Below are 17,200 nucleotides of genomic sequence, written 5' to 3'. Positions count from 1 at the left end.
ACGACTTCGACTTCGGCCGACTTCGGATGACTCCGGACGACTCCTCATTATTTATTAGTTTCGTCAGACTGTGTACCAAAACAATTGAACCAAAAAATCTAGGAAACGTCAAAAAAAAACGTGGGAACAAACAAAAAAAATATGGGAACCAACCAATAAGTCGTGGGAAACCCCGTATTCTATTCCGTATATTTTAGAATAAAAAGAAATGTGTCACATGGTAATTATTACATTTATTTCTATCATTCGCTCGAGACTGAGCTACAACACACGTTTTAAATCTTTATTTGTTGCTCACAGGGAGGAAAAATTAAGCCCTACTTTGCGATATACATTCATACACGCATGACTTTGAGACGTTAAAAGTTTGCTGCTACTTACTGCTGCTGCTTCATCACCACGGAAGCAAAGGACACAAAATGCACGCACCATTGAACGGTTTCCCTCTCACACATCCCGTTTACCTGTACCGTTTCGTGTGCGCCCTATCGTCATATTTGGAACTGGTGGAGGAATCCTTCCGGCTGCTTCCGCTGCCTCCATACCCTTCCTTTGCCCGCTCACGCTCACGATAGCGTGACGAGGAGGAGCCACCATCGCCGCCCTCTACGTCGCGATCTCGCTCGCGTTCCCGGGTGCTTCGATCGCGCTCCCGTTCCCGCTCCCGTTCCCGATCCCGCTCCCGGTCGCGTCCGTGCGAGCTGCGAGCTGAGTCACTGTCGCGCACCCGGTCCCGGTGCTCACGGTGATGCTCCCGATGTTGGTCGCGCTCGTGCGACAGCTGCATCCGCTCCCGTGGCGCATCCTTCTTCTCTCGCCGGCTTTCCCGGCTGTCGCGGGCGTCGCGCCGCTGATGCTCGTACTTGTCGTAGTTGGACTCGCTCGCTGAACCACCGTGCCGGGTAGGCGAACCGAGCAGATCGTACTTGCTGGTGGTGCGCGACGACCCGGACGCTGCCGGTCCGGCAGGTGAAACCGATCGTTCGGACGAGTAGCGATAGCGCGACTCTGTACGATTAGCCAGCTCGTCCTCGTCCGAGGAGCTGCTCGAATGACGCCGCCGGGATGATTTCGACCCCGGCGAACGATCGCCATACCCGCTGCCGGCCGGTGAGCGAGCGGACTGGCGGCTGCGTTTGTGCTTGCGGGAGCTGGTTTCAAGAGAACGAAACGAATTACGACGATTGAAGCAACATATCATATCTTTCTCCTCAAACAACTTACCTTTCCGCACTGCCGGTACGTTTCATGGCCCTGCGGCCACCACGACTGTCCTCGTCCGAGGCAGCCCAGCTCGGTTCCTCGCGCCCCTTCTGGCGCAGCTCCTGTTCCATCTCCTTCAGCAGCTTCATGCGGTAACTGTCGATCTCCTCGTGCAGCGTCCAGCCGGTGCGCACCTGCCGCGTTCCGGACTCGAACTCATCCTGGTACTGCACAATTTTCACCTCTATCTCACGCAACCGTACCCGCCGCAGCTCGTCCTGGTCCGATGCCGCACGACCGACTCCATCGTCCTCCGGACGCTGTCCATCCTCATCCTCATCGCCGTCATCGTCGTCCTCGTCCGTGTAACTGCCATATTTGCTACTGATCAGCCCTACGCTCTCGTTTTTGAGACTGATCTTTGGCGGTTCCGGTACGACTGGATCCAGCGTGTCCCATTTGCTGGTCGTGATGGCTTGTGCTTCGATCTGTGCCGCATCGACCGATTCCCATTTCGAGGGAATAAAAGAACCGCCAGCTGATTTACCTGATAAGATATGAAGAAAGTTAGAAAGACACACACACAATTGCCATCCATTGGCGGAGTCGGCGTCATACCTCGGGACGAGCTTCCTCCGCTTCGTCCTACTCCCTCACTGCCGGAAAGGGACGCACCGCCCATACGTCTCCCTCCGTCCAACATGCCGCTACCTCCCCCAGCTTCGTGGGCCGCTTCCAACGGCATCCCATCAATATCATCGTCCGCCAACGGCATCCCATCGATATCGTCCTCATCGCTGTAGATGTCGTGCTTTAGCAGCGGTGTCCGGTTCTCGCCCGCCCCACCTCCTCCTCCACCACTCGTCATACCGCACATCATTGCACTTTTCAACAGAGCCGCACCGTCCAGGGGCACTCCATCCAGATCTTCGTCCTCCTTCTCCTCTTCCGGCTCCTCTTCCGGTTGCTTTTCCATCTACAACAACAAAACAAGCGTCGTTTGTGGCACACTCACACACACACAATCACCACCACTTCACTACTTACCATCTGTATGCCCAAAAAGGTGTGTTGCAGCTTTACGAGAAAGTCGCGCGGATAGATCGCCCACTCTTCCCACGCCCGGAACACGCCCATCACGCGGCTCTTGAACCCCTCCGCCTTGAGCCGGCTGTCCAGCTGCATGTAGTACGCGTTCAGGTTGCGAAAGATGTCGAGCAGGTTTTTCTCCATCGCCTTGCGGAAAAAGCTCGCGTTCTGCACCTTCACAGCCGAGTTGTGCAGTATGTCCGAGATCAGATAGATGCGGGCGACCTTTTTCTTCACCACCGTTTCGTTCGACGACAGCGACTCGGTGATGCATTCGCAGATTTCCTCAGCCGCGTCCGCGTGCTCGATGCAGAAGATCATCGCATCACCGATCTTTTGCCGCTCCGGCGTCAGATGCCGTATCAGATCCTCCAGCCGGTCACGTTGCCTGCGATTGTACGGCGAATTGGAATTTCAGAAACATATTCCAGCTGAACCATTCAATCATTCTTTACTTACGCCACGGAAAGATTCCCTTTGTTAGCTTCAATGCCCTCCTCGTCCGCAAGCAGCTCGTCCGGCATGCCCTGGGTGTAAAAGTTGATCGGCGGAGGCTTCCATATGGAGCCACTCTTGAACATGCGGAACTCTTTCGTCCTCCAGTCGCCCGGCGTGTCGCCCTGCAGCAGCGAAAACAGCTTCCAGCGGTAGTAAATGTGTGCCGGGCTTTCGTTCTCGAAGAGAAACCTAAAAGAAGCGAACGTTAATGTGAATGTGTCGGAGTCGAGAGGCAGTACACAGAGACACTCACTTGTACATCGGATTATCCATCTCCTTCGTCATGATCAGTGCTTCAAACATGGGACCTTCGCGGATCACAAACTCTACCATGCGATGAATTAGCATCAGCAACGGCCGCTCGGTCGGTATGACCACCTTCACCACCGACTTAAACAGCACCGCGTCCATCTGTTCCTTTAGCTCCGGCTCCGCCATGTAGGCGCCGGACGTCATCTTGGGAATATTGTCCAAATCCGACGGATGTGGCTGCGCATTGAACGGAAGCCCGGACGGCGGTGGCGGCAATGTGTACGCCAGCAGCTTCGGCGGTACGTAGATCGGGTGCGTCATGATCGGGACCGATTTGCCCCAACCGAGCTTCATCTCGTACCCCATCACGTCGCGCCCGTTCAGCGCACGCAGAGCGCGTTCCGCATCGCGCCGGCTCATGTACGCCACGAACCCACAGTTTCGGTTGCGCATCTTCTCTTCCTCCGAGCGGGGCCACATAATCTTTATGCTCGCCAGCGGTCCATACTTGCCAAACAGTTCCATCAGCGCTTGTTCTGAGATCTACAAAACATTTCCAATGGTGGTTGAGTCTAGCCTATTCCACCCTCAATTTACGAACAATGTTTCACTCACCTTGGGATTAAGGTTGCCCAGGTACAGGTTCGTCGTGTTTGGATCACCGTTATCGAACGAGCCGGATTCGGTCTCCTTGTACACGGGATCCGATTCGGTGGAGCTCGTGCCGGGAAGCATCGTCCGGGCCATATGCTTGTATTTGTGGCGTTCCTCGCGCTCTTCCTGGATCTGGCGCAGCTCTTCCTTAAACATTTCCAGATTGCTCTTTTTCTTTTCCTGGTTACGCTTCTTGCCCATCGCTGACGAATCTTTGCGGCTCTCGCTGGCAACCATCTTCACGTAGTCCATCGATTTCTCGTGATCCATGTCGAGACGGGACTGGGGCTTGTAAAGCTTGCCCCTGTCCTTCGTGTCTTCCTCTACAAGTGACGACAGGTAACATTAGCGCCGTCGCTCTTGCCGAGTGCGCTACAGCCAAGCGATACTTACTTCTCGAGCCCGCATCGTACGTTCCGGCCTTTACCCATACCTTCGATATTTTGGATGGCGCTTCTTGAAATGTTTCCACAAACTCTTTGAAAGCCTTAAATTGTCAACTAGGATTAGCTGCGGTTCGTTCATTCTACTACTGGGTCAAGCGAAACGCGCGACACACAGCTACGCCGTGTGTGCCTTGGATTTCTTGCGTCTTCGCATGAATGGTAGGGTATGGTGTGTTGAGAGGAGAAATAGGAAGGATTGGAATTTGCCTGTCTTCACTTACGTGGGCTGCTGCCGCCTCATCCTCCCGCTTCTTTTGCTCTTCGATTTCCTTCCGCGACATCGGACGCTTGCCCATTCTGTCTGCGGGTGATTATTTCCTATTTTTTCCCGAAAAAACAAGCGACGCAGACGACAGGGGCGAGCCGAAATGATTGAAAACATAAATTTTCCTTCGATTTTCTTCTTCTTTTTTCTTTCCTTCCCGAACTGTCATTGAACTGTCACCTGGAACCAAGGTTCACAAGACAGATATGCTGAACTAGCGGTTTGAAAATTACCGGCACCCTTCCCAACCAGCTTAAAATGACAGTTAATGTTGCATACTGAGTGTAAACAATTTAGCAAAAATAGGGCTACGCTTTGGCTTATGTATTAGTTTTCATACAAAAATTGTTTATAATTTATTGTTTTTATGCGTGCAATGACAGCATTTTTATTATGTTATTTATTCTGTTCCTTTACAATTCGTTCTGAACGAAACCATTCAATCCATTTAAATAAAAATTAAAAGGAGAGTGTAGTAAAAGGAATAAGAAATAATACGGGTTCATCTCTACTCAATATTACAATAATTTATAAATATTAACAAAATAATAATTATTTGGCCAATTAATGGCCAATTTGCATAGCCCTTTGTTTTTGGAATTTTTGCAGCTCTTTTGGAGTCCCGGTTAAACTGAATAAGGCTAGTTAGAATGACAATGACCAGCGTTACTTGCCAGGTGCATGGGAAACTCTCAGTGCCTTTTGCTACCACCAAAGGTCTGCGCCAGGGGGACGGGCTTGCCTGTCTCCTATTCAACTTGGAACCGAGAGCGGTGTCGGAAACTCCTGAGGAAGGACAAGACCGCAAAGCGATTGTAGCGTCGGATAAGTAAGTATAAAGTAAGTAGCCTTCAGCAGAATATGTATAATATCTGAACAGAGGGTGAGAAGTAACAACAGGTAAAATATATAAGAAACCACAAAAGGAGGTTTTTGATTTAAAAAACAGAGCTACAATGGAGCGCCGATTATCCGAGCTTATCGGGACTCTACCTCGCCCGGATACTCGAATAACACGGATAATGAGTCAAAGTATATATTTTATCACAAATTTCAGATGTTTTTTTTTTAATTTGTGTTGTTTTAATAAAACCTAGCCAGTTTTAATTCACACCATATTAACTTCATCCAATGAGAATATTCCAAATGTGCCGTGAATTATAGCGTTTTATATTAAGACAACGTGCTCTGGACACCTTTTTTAATATTCTCCTCACGACGCAATGTCACCTTTGTATTGAACTATCATTTCTCAACAGCACGGATAAACGGACAGCCGGATAATAGGTACCCATATAAACGGCGCTCCACTGTAAATGTTTTTCGGTTTTCCTTTTGTACGATTTCTTCGCAATGCAACTCATTTCAGTCATCAGCCGTAATAGAAACTCCTTCGCCTTTTAGAACTGCATATAGTTTATTAATAGTTTTAATACCATCAATATTGATTTTTTATACGTTTTCTTCTGAAATATAGCTTTGCTGCTGGTGGTTCCTTCAGAAAGATTTGGTTTTACAGGACTGTTTTACATTTTAATATAAAATACATCAATAACAGTGTTTTGTTGTGAATTTTCATTAGTTTTGCTTGTTTCTTGTGGTCATTCTTTCTATACACGGTCTTATCATCTTCTTTTTTTAAATACCTCTATTCTGAAGTCTGGATGCAATGTGTGTTGCTCTCTCTCTGTATTATCTTTGCGATCTTCTGTAATTCTAAACATGATGATGCGCTGATCTATTGCTCCTGAAAAATCTACTACAAAACATTGATGCCAATTGTAGTCGCCTTTAGTTGCCAGCACTGTTGTTTATTTCGCTAGTAGAGATAAAACGGTTATGTGTATATTCACACAAAAATAATGTGCCACCAGCATTCCATGATAGTTTGGTTGTCTTCACCTGCAGGTTTTACTTTTACAGACAGCATACTCATTTTCTTTTTGCTACAGACCCTACATAAAAACCATTGCGCACAATGTCCCATTTCCTTAAGCCTTCGTGAATAAGTACATTGTTAATTCATCATGTCTGTTGGCCATTATTCTTGTTCATTGATCTAAGCGTTTCTCATCGACTACAAGAAGATTAAAAAAAACCCGGAAAACACATACAACATGATACAAAATCATTCAGACGACCACTCGCACAACACGTACCGATTGAACAGAGAGGGTAAAACTAGTTCCCGCCTTCGCGTGTATCATGGAAACATCGCTCTTTTTTTGTTTAAGTACATTAGCATCTTCTAACGATTGACTCAAGCAAAAAGATAAACCATGTCTTATCGGCCACTCTTAAACATGCATTCACCCGCTCGTATTATTGAATTGGTTGTTCAAAACACGAGAGAATCACTCGTTCACAAATAGTAGAGTGCGGGGTTGGTTTAAAAAATAATATTGAGAATACATACAATATTCGACAAAAAATCAACAAAAATACGACATCGTGTGTGTTTGTGTGATAAAAAATGCCGTATTTCGAAGCAAAATTGCACATATTTCAAGTAATTTAACAAACAGCAGCTCTAAGTAATGGAACGAGCGCGGTCACTAATTTTTGCTACTGCATGAAGAATCGTAGTTTATGGAGCTTTTGTGGTTTTATGGCTTATTTAAAGAAGGGCAAGCAAAATTGATGTATCAGCATGTGGTAGAGAGGTAGTATTGTGTTTTGTTTGGTACCCTTTGTTTTGGAGGGTTAGGGAATTAGTATAGTCTATTATCTCGTAATCAGAAGAGCTTGCAAATGGGTTGAGTTTTCATCAGTACTGGCACAGGATTATAATATTGGGCAAAAAAGGAACAAATATGTTATATGTTTATAAACAAATCAGGGTTTCAGTGAGGTGATCGATACCCGATTCACCAGGTAGCAGGCAATAGGAGGAGGCACAGGCTTTGAAAGTACACACCGTTTAATAAACAAATAGTAAGTTTCATGTTGCCGGTTAAGTTTACGCATTACACGTTCGTGACTCTATTGATATTACGATGGCTTTGGCTGTTTGAGAATAAATATCAGTGTTACATGACGGTTTTGAAACAAGATTGTGGATTTTTTTTTTCTAGAAAAATATTTAAAACGAGCTTTTGCTCAACAAATTATTTGTCCCATAAAGGCATCCTTCTTCAAGGGTTAAACCAAATTAATACAATACATTTTTTAAAACATACTCTAATCAGGCTCAAATGTCCTCGCGTATCATCAGTAATTTTGCACCTTCTGCCCTCTGTCGCCTCACCTTCGTTCCTCATCAGTCACACTAAAAACAACATGTTCGGCCGCTCCGACAGTACCTCTGGCTCTCTGCAACCACCACCTAACACACCTCAAGCAAACACGTTCATGGCCCGCACACTTTCCCGCTTCTTCTACCCAACTTTCCATCGCAACGAAAAACGCACAAGCACTGTCGTACTTGCGCATTTTTTTTTTAGTACTACTACGCTTTACCATTGATCATCTTCTGCGAATGACCATTTGTTTTCACCTCGGCATCATCTTGATCTATCGATGTTGGAAAAGAGAGAGAGAGAGAGAGAGAGAAAGAGAGACAAAAAGCACAGAGACCAAGAAGGTGGACAATGGAAAAGAAGAGAAAAGAAAAAAGAGAAAGAAACAACATTTTTTGGTCAAATTTTGGTGAATTTTGTACGCATGGTTTTAGCTGAAATTTCGTATCGTCTGATTGGTTTATGGGTGGAGTGTACGTAAGGGAGAAGCTGAGAGATTCGATACACATAAGAGCATTGATTTGGTATGCAACGAAAAGCAAACGGAGAGAAAGCAAAGAGAGCACCACCAAACACCACTGTAACCAGATCTTAAAAACAAGATGCTGAAGTACTGAAACTAAACATTTTTCATTAGTATTTTACAAAGGTTAGAGGAGCATTAGGAATCGATGCACACACCATTTAAATAAAATCAAATAAAAAAAAAACAAATACATATCAAACTTTATCAAAATATTAACCTTTTTCAAACTGAGCAAAGCTAAACCAACCGATTTACACAACATGAGGCAGTACCACAACACAGAGGGAAATAGGGTTCAGATTATCCAATTAAATCAGTTCCAATTGCAAAGAAGTAGATTAAAGTGAAAAATTGTTAATCGATGTAATATTACAAGAAAACAAACATTTAAATGAAATAATGATACACGAAAGGAAGTGGAAAAAGGTTTACACAGTAGTAGACGAAGACAAGTCAACAACCGATAATGCACATAAACATAGTACAGTAAAAGAGATTAGTAATTAGCGAAGGGTTAGGACAATCACCAACAAAAAATGCAAAGGTAGTTGTTGGGAGGCCAAACGGAGAACGAAGGAACGGTTCAAATGCTACACACGATCCATGCCTGCTATTTTCGGGCGATTCTTCTTATTTCTACTATACTGAGGAGTAGAGGGACTACTGCTGTAGTGAGAAGGAGGGGATAGAGATTAAGGAACTAAGCACTCTCTATGTAGTCTGCATCGAAAGTATCCTACTCAGCGGCATCGATATCTTCACCGGCTTTGTCTACGCCCGTATCAGTGGTAGCAGTGGCAGTAGCAATGGTGGGAGTGGTGGTAGATGTAGTGTTCGTATTGGTAGTAGTACTGGCCGACGTACGGTGACAACAGGAATTCTTACCGTGCAGCGAATAGCAGAATTTCTTCGTATTGTTCCAGTCCTCCCGCAGCGACAGGTTAAACATCGAGTAGTCGGGCTGTCCGGTGACTTCCTTCACGATGTTCAAGAACTTCGGCAGAATCGCTTTCAACTTGTCCCCGGTTAGCGAGGTGTACGTTTCCAGCAGAATCAGCCCCTTGCATCTGTAAAAACCAGACCGTAGCGAACCATTAGTCCAGGTGTGTGTGTGTGAAAATATCGCCGCATTGTGTACGTGGGACACGTCTATCTACCTCGGGTGGCTAGGCTCTTTGTAGATGTCCATCTGGAAGTACTGGTTGTTGACCAGGAAGCAGCGCCGTTTCTTGTAGATGGTAAAGTGCGCATCGTCCTGCTGCGTTAGCATGTTGAGATAATCGCGATGCGATAGCTGCGTGCGCACCTCGATCGACTGACCGTGCTGCTGCGGCCGGCGTATCGTGTGGATGTAGCTCCAGCGACCGTTCTGTCCCCGTTTGCGCAAACGCGCCTGCACGCGTGGTCCAGCGCATTGCAGATAATGATGCACCACCTCGAAGTCCTGGAACGCGGGGAAGGACGTATCCGGGGGCATTGGGCCAGAGACTGAAAACAAGACATCAACATTTCGGTATTGGTGGCTGTTTATATAAAAAAGCAAGAAAACGCAGGCATACATCGCTAAAGCTCTTACCCAAAAATTTGACCTTCCGCGAGGTGATCGACAACCGATCGCCAATATCGATGCCAAGCTTCTGGCAGACGCATTCGATCATGCGGTTCACTTTGTTCTCAAAGTCGGTCGAATTGTCGATCACATCAAAGTACGGATGGCCGATCCAAGCCGACGCGGCCTTGTAGTCGAGTTCGCGTGCCAGTGTGACGCCTTCCGATCGGCACGAATGTTCCTCGGTGGCGTAGAACTGTTCCGCACCGTTCGCGGCCGACACCATGTGGATGATCTGATTGTAGCGATTGTCGCGCAGCTCAACCGGGTTCCAGTTGTTGGAACGCATCATACGATCCCATTTTTCCTTGGAGATGTCTGCAAAGGAGATGAAAAAAAAACGTGCATGTGATTGCACGAGTTCGTTTGGGATTGGTGCGATCATAGCGCGACGCAATACTTACATGCACTTGCATCCATAAAACCACGGTCGCAGATGATCAAACAGTTCTTGTTGCTCGTCCTGCCCAGCTCAAAGTATGTGTTCTCGATCTGTATCATCGTACGGAGCAAGTTTTCCTGAAATTTGTATACTGCAAGTGATACAAGGGCGGCCGTCATCAGTAAACACAAATCAATTACAAACAATGAGCAAAAGCCATCGCTTACACGCACAGTCGCACGAAGGCAATGCGTATTTTAACAACGACACACGAGAAACAACACGTTGGAAAAAAGGATGAATGATTATGAAAGCAAGCCCTGCTGAAGGTGCATTATCGTCTAATGGTCGATTATCGATTAATCAAATGAAATGATTAGATAATATTAGTGGCTAGGCTCATTAGCGATGGTCTGCAACACGATTGTGCATCGAGAAAGTCGGCCTGTTTGCTGAAGAGTGTGTTACACGACGTGTAGATTAATTCCATCCATCATCGACTTTTCTGCGTTTAGCGGAAGGAGGGAAAATGTTTGCAAATTATATCGAACACATCTGCCTTTACAACACCACCAGATCTCACGCTGCCCTTTGCGTTCGACTTTTTTCGCGGGAAAGAAACTCAAAACAGCGTGGCCATAATGTGGTGAGTGCATGTGATACAAAAACACACACACTCTCTACCACACATTTGCATAGAAATTTCTGAACGATCGTACCGGCTTCTTTTAAATATAGAATGATCATCAACAGTCAGAATCGATACATTTTCACCCGCTTTGTGTGTGTGTTTCGGTGTGCATATGGGTCCCCTACGACACGCCACGATCATCGCGAGCGCGGAAAGCAGGGGCAAAAAAAAAGAAAATACAATTGGAATTGGTAAATATAGTTAGCCAAATAAACAACAACCGCATCATCTATTTCTCGAACCGTCTGATATACACCGCCAAGGCGCGCTGCTGCTCCGCTTGGCGCGTTGGCTCGCTCGGTACAAAGATGAAAATGAAAGACAGCTTCTTGTGCTCACCACCGTCGGCGTACTGAGCTAAAAAAGATGGATGAATGCGCGCACGGCGGCAAGGGACCCGATAATTGCCAACTTGTCAACCGAGGCGAACATCTTGCCCCTCCCCCCCCCCCCCCCCCCTCTTCGTCTGATGTGCTACGTTTTGCATGTTCACACAACATTCGGACTGATTAATGATGAGGATGGTTGTGATTCTTCGCTAAGCCTGTATCCTCTTCCCGAAACCTTCACGCGAGATACAATTTGTATCCTTAATTCAAACGGAACCGGGCCAGATAAAAATAATCAATCTTCCTCACAAGACGCAAATATTCAAAACGTTGCGCCGCTGATAAGCGTTAGAGCCATAGACGGACGAGACAAGACAGGCGCGCGGTACACGATAATTATTTCGCTACTAGTGCACCGTCTTCAAACAACGCCCGCCGGAGGAGAGCTTGTTGTTCGTAGGCGAGAGGGTTAACAACACACAACTCATCGCAAACTGGTTGAACGAATCACGCCTGCTTGTTTCGGTCACATGCTCATCTCGGTGACGAAAACAGCGCAAATCGCTCTGTTCTATTGAACAGAAAGAAGAAAATAACGATCCCCCCACAAAGCACTGACCACCACTTCGCCGGCGAAGGAAAGCAAAATCGTTCTAATGACGTCGTCTCAATTACACAACAATTTCTGCCGCCCAGTTGTCCTTGCCGTGGGTCATTTATTGCAGCATCGATTTAAAAGCGGTCCACTGTCCACTTCTCCCTTAGCGCGCATCTATCTTGCGGTGGTGGCACAACCATTGCTGCGCGAGAGAGAGAAAGAGAGCAAACTTCCCGCCGTTACTTAAAGCCGAGCGCGCGCGATAACACAATGTCGGAGGGTTGGTATGAGACTTCCGCAGAGATTAACCTCCGCGTCCTATTCGAAGACGATCGGTGACGTACATGTTTTGCTATACCAAACCAAACCAATTCGGTTGGAACTGGTACACTTCCATTCTAGTACAGCGACCAGTTTGCAGCAGCAATCACGCTATTGATCGCGCGTAAATCGTTGCTCGAAACTGTTCGAGGCGATCATGGTCAATATACAAACAGTCCGCCGTGGTGGTATCGGCAGCTATTTTGATGGCGTTCGCACCACGTGTGTTTTAACCCGGCCAGCCGCTACTTAACGCTTTGGTTATCACGTTTCGCCTTGGCTTTGAAATGACCTGTTGCATGTTTGTGTGCAGTGTAGGCACCCCCGGCAAAGCTCCGCCGGGTGCATGGATCATGCGATACGAAGTAGCATGAGAAGTGACGCGCACGCTTGCTTTCTGATAACACACACACACACACCTACACTCATTTCCTCACCCCACAATATACATGCTCATTTGGTGCGGAATGAAAGTAAAATTGATTCACATTGACGCAGCATACTCTGCCCAGAACGAATGTCGCTCCTGTTACGCCGGGGGTCGGGTAGGAAGCCTCACACTCTCGCGGTCAGCTGATATTGATAGTAATTGAACAATCATTTTAATTTGCATCGAACTCAATCGATTGGCTGCAGCACGCTACAAACACGTTTGTTTGCTGCGGGTCCGTCGTACGTCGAGAACACGTGCTTGAGTGTTGTGTTTGTTGCGTACTTTATGTAGCTGTCAAATAGGAAACAACGCTGACGCAATTTCAGCACCTTGCTCTCGGGGCTCGGTGGCTTATAATGTTCTTCTTTAAGAATGTGCATATAGTTTAGGTAAGATTTGTTTCTAAGCCTGACGACAAATGCAAAACAAACTAGTTGGTGGCAGTAATGTGGAGATATATTATCAACAGCTGGTTGATGCGTGGAGCATGTTAAATGCTCCAAAAGGCGTATTAGTGTTTAATGGAAAGCAATAATCCCAATAGTGCCAATAGGGACATACAATGTCACGCCTTTCTACGGACGATGGCAAAGCGAAACACATTCGAATGACTGAACACACAGATGCAATTGTTATAAAACGCGAAAACGGGGCGGTTAATTAGCTACTCGCTGACCATTAGTCCTTCTCGCTAGAGTGGCCTAAAAGCGTATGACTAAGATCTAGTTGCTAGGTTCACACAATGATAACGAGTAACACGGCGCAAGCAAATGTGATACGAGCGGCATCAATGGACAAGGAAGGAACAGAGCATAAACACAACACGCGGACTCCAACACACACGCACGCACACATACACACAGAAGGAGATGGTGGTGTTTGTGTTGGGGGTGTGTGTGTGTTGCATTTGGGACCCCGGACCAGGAGCCTGGTGGTTTCGTGGGTGCTGTGCTGTGTTTGCACACAAACTGCCAGCAGCGCGCATTAAACTCACCATCGCCTACTTTCCCGACGGCGGCGGCCATACACCGGGGACATGTTGTAATTTTGTCAATATCAATAACGCTATGCTCCGGGACGCCATCCTTAAAGACGGCCGGCTTGGTGGCGTCTGAAGTGGAGGAGGCGGATACGGCGGCGGTGCCTGCGGATGTGCCGGGTTCGTGTGCCTTCTTTTTGCTTCGATCTGATGTAAAACAAGTAACTTGGCGTTAGTTTGGGGAACCCCCTCTCTTTCTCTCTCTCTCAGCGACCAAAAAGCGAAATGCACAATGCTTGCCATTGAATGTTTTGTTTTGCGGTGTATGTGTGTGTGTGCTAGTAAGTTGAAAGCATACCCGAAAGGAGGAAAAGGGTGAGCCTTTTTGCCATGTTCTAATGATACGATGAGCTTGGTTCTATTTCTTTCTTTTCTGCTAGAGCTTTTTTTTCGTGACTGTCTTAGCTTTACCTTATGATAACGTCTCCTATTAAAACACCATCGATCAATCTAAGGTTTTAAAGTAACGAATAGCATGCAACTGTTGGGGTGGTTTGTGTGAGCTTCCCTAATTCATCGTTCCAAATGAAACGAACGTTCTCTACTCCCACCCGAAACGAAGCGGAGGGAAATGGACAGCCGGCTGTCAAACGAGATCGCGTGACCTTTGAATTATTGCGGTTAGAAACTTGTTCATTATCGTGATCGGTTGGCATTTGGCATGCCCATTAAAACAAGGGTTGTTAAAACTTTCTACACCAATTTGAAAGAGCCAACTTTGGGTAAATATTATCAATAAAGTTGTCCTTGCATTTCGATCGATCCACAGCTCAGGGCGCCGATGGATTGGTGGTAGTGAAACGTGAATATGTATTATTTTTAATGACTTTATACTGCCGCACTATTTCTAAAACGTTCTCCACAATCAAACCAAGCCTGATTTCCAACGCATTTGTTTAATCGTGTAGTGAGATCGAATTGAACATGAAATGTTAACGATAGCACGAACATGTGTTCACTAGCAAAGAAAGCGAAAGCGATGGGATTGTGCGCTGTTCTGTTCCTACACGGTGGTTCCGGAACTCATATCCCCGCATTGCTGAAAAAAAACATTGAAACGATCGCTTCTTACCTTCTTCGGCAACCAAATCAGCGAACTTGATGCCACCGCTGTAAAACGAGAACATGACAGAACGAAACAATCAATCGATTTTGTTTTGAAAATTTAAACAATACACGGCTGCATTGAATTTCTTCACGCGCTGGCAACTGCTAGTACCGGCTTCTCTAATAGACGTCAATAGCTGCTATTATAAATTAAAAACTACTGGAAAGATGCTAGTTGAAAATAGTAAAATTCACAAAAAAAAGCTGTGGCAATGAAAAAAAAAGGCTACGCCAAGAGGCTGAATTTGCGCGCAAGCCTTCCTTAATACATTTGTTTGTTTGAGCGATTTGAGTAATATTCGATAAGACGCAATAAATAAGCAAATTCGTGTGAAATTTATGACATAAATTATAGCCAGCTAGAGAAAAAAAATACTTTTTTCAGCCACAGAAAACACAGGTGAGTAGTATTTCTCACTATAAAGTTGTGTTTGTGCTATTTTATATGCCAGATTTGTAACGTTTCAAGGAGCAGCAGCGGAAGCTTTGTCATAAGGGAAAAAATATTGATACGTTTCTAAACCGTACCTGAGTAGAATTGTGGCCGTTTCAGGCACGCGAAAAACCTGCAAAAATTAAAAAGAAATGGAACAAAACCATTCTATAGAAGAAACTATTTGATCCTTTAGACGAATTGTTGAAATGGGTTTTTATTGCTAATGAATGTGACTGTACTGCGTACGGATAAACACGAACATGTTAAGATGGAAACTTGTAAAAAGAGCATTTTATGTTTAACTTTAAGTAGAAAAAAAGCTAACTAACATCGCTGATTTTAGTTTGGTAAATAATTGTAATATACATCAAGAACATTTAAAAATGGTTGTGAATTTGTGATAAAAGCAATTATACAAACATCCATCGAACGTTCTAAATAAAACAAATAAACATAACTTTTTATCGTTCCCTTTCATTGCTCATGCTACTATCAATTTACGTTGAAAACTAATGAAACTACCCATCAACACAGATGACATTGCCAGCAGGCCTATTAAAAATGAATAAATCAAGTCGGCTTTATGAGCGAATAATAATCGAACGACAAGTTGTAAGGCATGGGCGACACAAAATCATGACAGTTTTATAGGGGCAACGGCTATCGGCATATGGATGTATATTGTTTATTGTTTTGCTCTATCGAATGAACATCAAAACATGACCCATGAAACATATTCTAATTGTGCTATCAAAGGATCAAATGATAAAGTTTCCGAACTGTGGCTACTTATGATTGAAACACGCGCTTTCAAATCAAAAGTGTCTCAGGAAGGTGGAAAGACACAGCTCCCCGCAATTTCACTGCCAAAGTACTTACCTTCCATCCGAGGTTCTCGAAAAACGTACACAGTCTCGATTGGCCCGTCGTTTTGCCTCCGCATGGTCCTGTGCCACACGTGATTGGGATGACGAGGAGGACGAGTGATGAGCGCGGGAAGCAACGGTAGGGCGAGCATCCATAGAAAACGGAAGGAAGAATGAGAAAGAGCGTCAGTAAGCTCAACATGTGACTAGAAGAAGAACAAGAACATGCAAAACATAGGATCGCTCTAATGCAATTAGCGAGCCAGTAACGGCCATGTGGGGCGAACAACGGACCGGAACCAGCGGTGGGTAGGCCTGAGAATGCATTTCCCACCCAACAGGAAATCATCATTGCTGGGCTATCGGTGGATAGCAGGGCTACCCCGGGGCAGCCCTGTTACGGCCTTAACCTTGAACATCTCGGGCAAGGGCCACCAGGATCGCTGGCGAGAGATACATTTGAGAGCGCGCACGCCGGAAATAGCACCCCCGCAAAATATACGTAACTGTGTGTGTATGAGTATGTGTATGTGTGTGTGCGCGCGCTCGAGTATGTGTTTCCCAGCGGGAAGGGTGTGCTAACCATCATTCCCTAGGAAAAACACCCAGAAGCACATGTTCCGAAAGCTATATTTAAACAGTCTGTATGTGTGTTGTTTTTTTTCTATGCCGTTTTCGTATCGCTTGCTGAAAGATTTTTTACTGTCCCACACTCACCTCCCGTCAGCACCAAACGGTAAACCTTGCGTTCCTCTATCGCGTCCATGCTGGCTGTTGCTCGTTGCTGGCTGCTGCTATGGTGATGACAATGATTTTGGCTAGCGAAATTTGGTTCCAACACCGCGCTGATGATCACAACAGTCCGGTTCCGGGTGTCTCGGCTACGACGGCAATTATGTAAAACCGGAAAAGGCGCCTATATCCTTCGATGCTCCTCGCCGATTGTACCGGGGAAAGGTGCGCTGTGGCGTGGTCAATCGCCTGCTGTACGAACAGCTACAGTTCCCGAGCTTGAGCGGCTTGACTGGTGTTAGTTGCAACAATTGGTACGCCTTACGCGGAGCGGGTTTGTTATCAAATCACTTGAATTATATACATTTTTATCGGCTTTTTCACTTCACACACGCGGCGCAATTTTTCCCCCCCAGTCAGAGCGTGAACTCGCTCATCGCACACACAAAAGTCAAATGGCAAAGACGTGACAGATGTAATCAAGG

General features: G+C 45.9%; 2 protein-coding genes across 4 annotated transcripts; both read right to left on the bottom strand.

Annotated features, from left to right (window-relative positions):
• Positions 1-192: 192 nt before the first annotated feature.
• On the bottom strand, positions 193-4,545 carry LOC121594270 (U2 snRNP-associated SURP motif-containing protein). The gene is made up of 9 exons (XM_041917340.1): positions 4,364-4,545; positions 4,090-4,183; positions 3,658-4,019; positions 3,044-3,585; positions 2,752-2,979; positions 2,251-2,680; positions 1,822-2,179; positions 1,225-1,750; positions 193-1,151 (listed from the first exon to the last, which is right to left on the bottom strand). Exons 1-9 carry the CDS (start codon positions 4,436-4,438, stop codon positions 461-463), a joined length of 3,306 nt encoding a protein of 1,101 aa, XP_041773274.1. The 5' UTR covers positions 4,439-4,545; the 3' UTR covers positions 193-460.
• A 1,258-nt stretch (positions 4,546-5,803) lies between these two features.
• LOC121594272 (TRPL translocation defect protein 14) lies at positions 5,804-17,173 on the bottom strand. 3 transcript variants are annotated; one of them, XM_041917343.1, is made up of 10 exons: positions 16,701-17,171; positions 15,997-16,064; positions 15,210-15,247; positions 14,647-14,684; positions 13,530-13,721; positions 10,186-10,314; positions 9,749-10,099; positions 9,330-9,660; positions 9,058-9,239; positions 5,804-7,920 (listed from the first exon to the last, which is right to left on the bottom strand). In XM_041917343.1, exons 1-10 carry the CDS (start codon positions 16,747-16,749, stop codon positions 7,856-7,858), a joined length of 1,443 nt encoding a protein of 480 aa, XP_041773277.1. In that variant the 5' UTR covers positions 16,750-17,171; the 3' UTR covers positions 5,804-7,855. The 3 variants fall into 3 exon arrangements, with proteins under 3 accessions (XP_041773277.1, XP_041773276.1, XP_041773279.1); XM_041917342.1 differs by having other exon boundaries at positions 7,903-9,239; positions 16,701-17,173; XM_041917345.1 differs by lacking the exon at positions 13,530-13,721 and having other exon boundaries at positions 7,903-9,239.
• Positions 17,174-17,200: the final 27 nt, after the last annotated feature.

This window comes from Anopheles merus, chromosome 2L, assembly GCF_017562075.2.
Source record: "Anopheles merus strain MAF chromosome 2L, AmerM5.1, whole genome shotgun sequence".
NCBI classification, from domain to species: Eukaryota; Metazoa; Arthropoda; class Insecta; order Diptera; family Culicidae; genus Anopheles; species Anopheles merus.
This window is presented reverse-complemented; position numbering and strand designations above follow the sequence as displayed.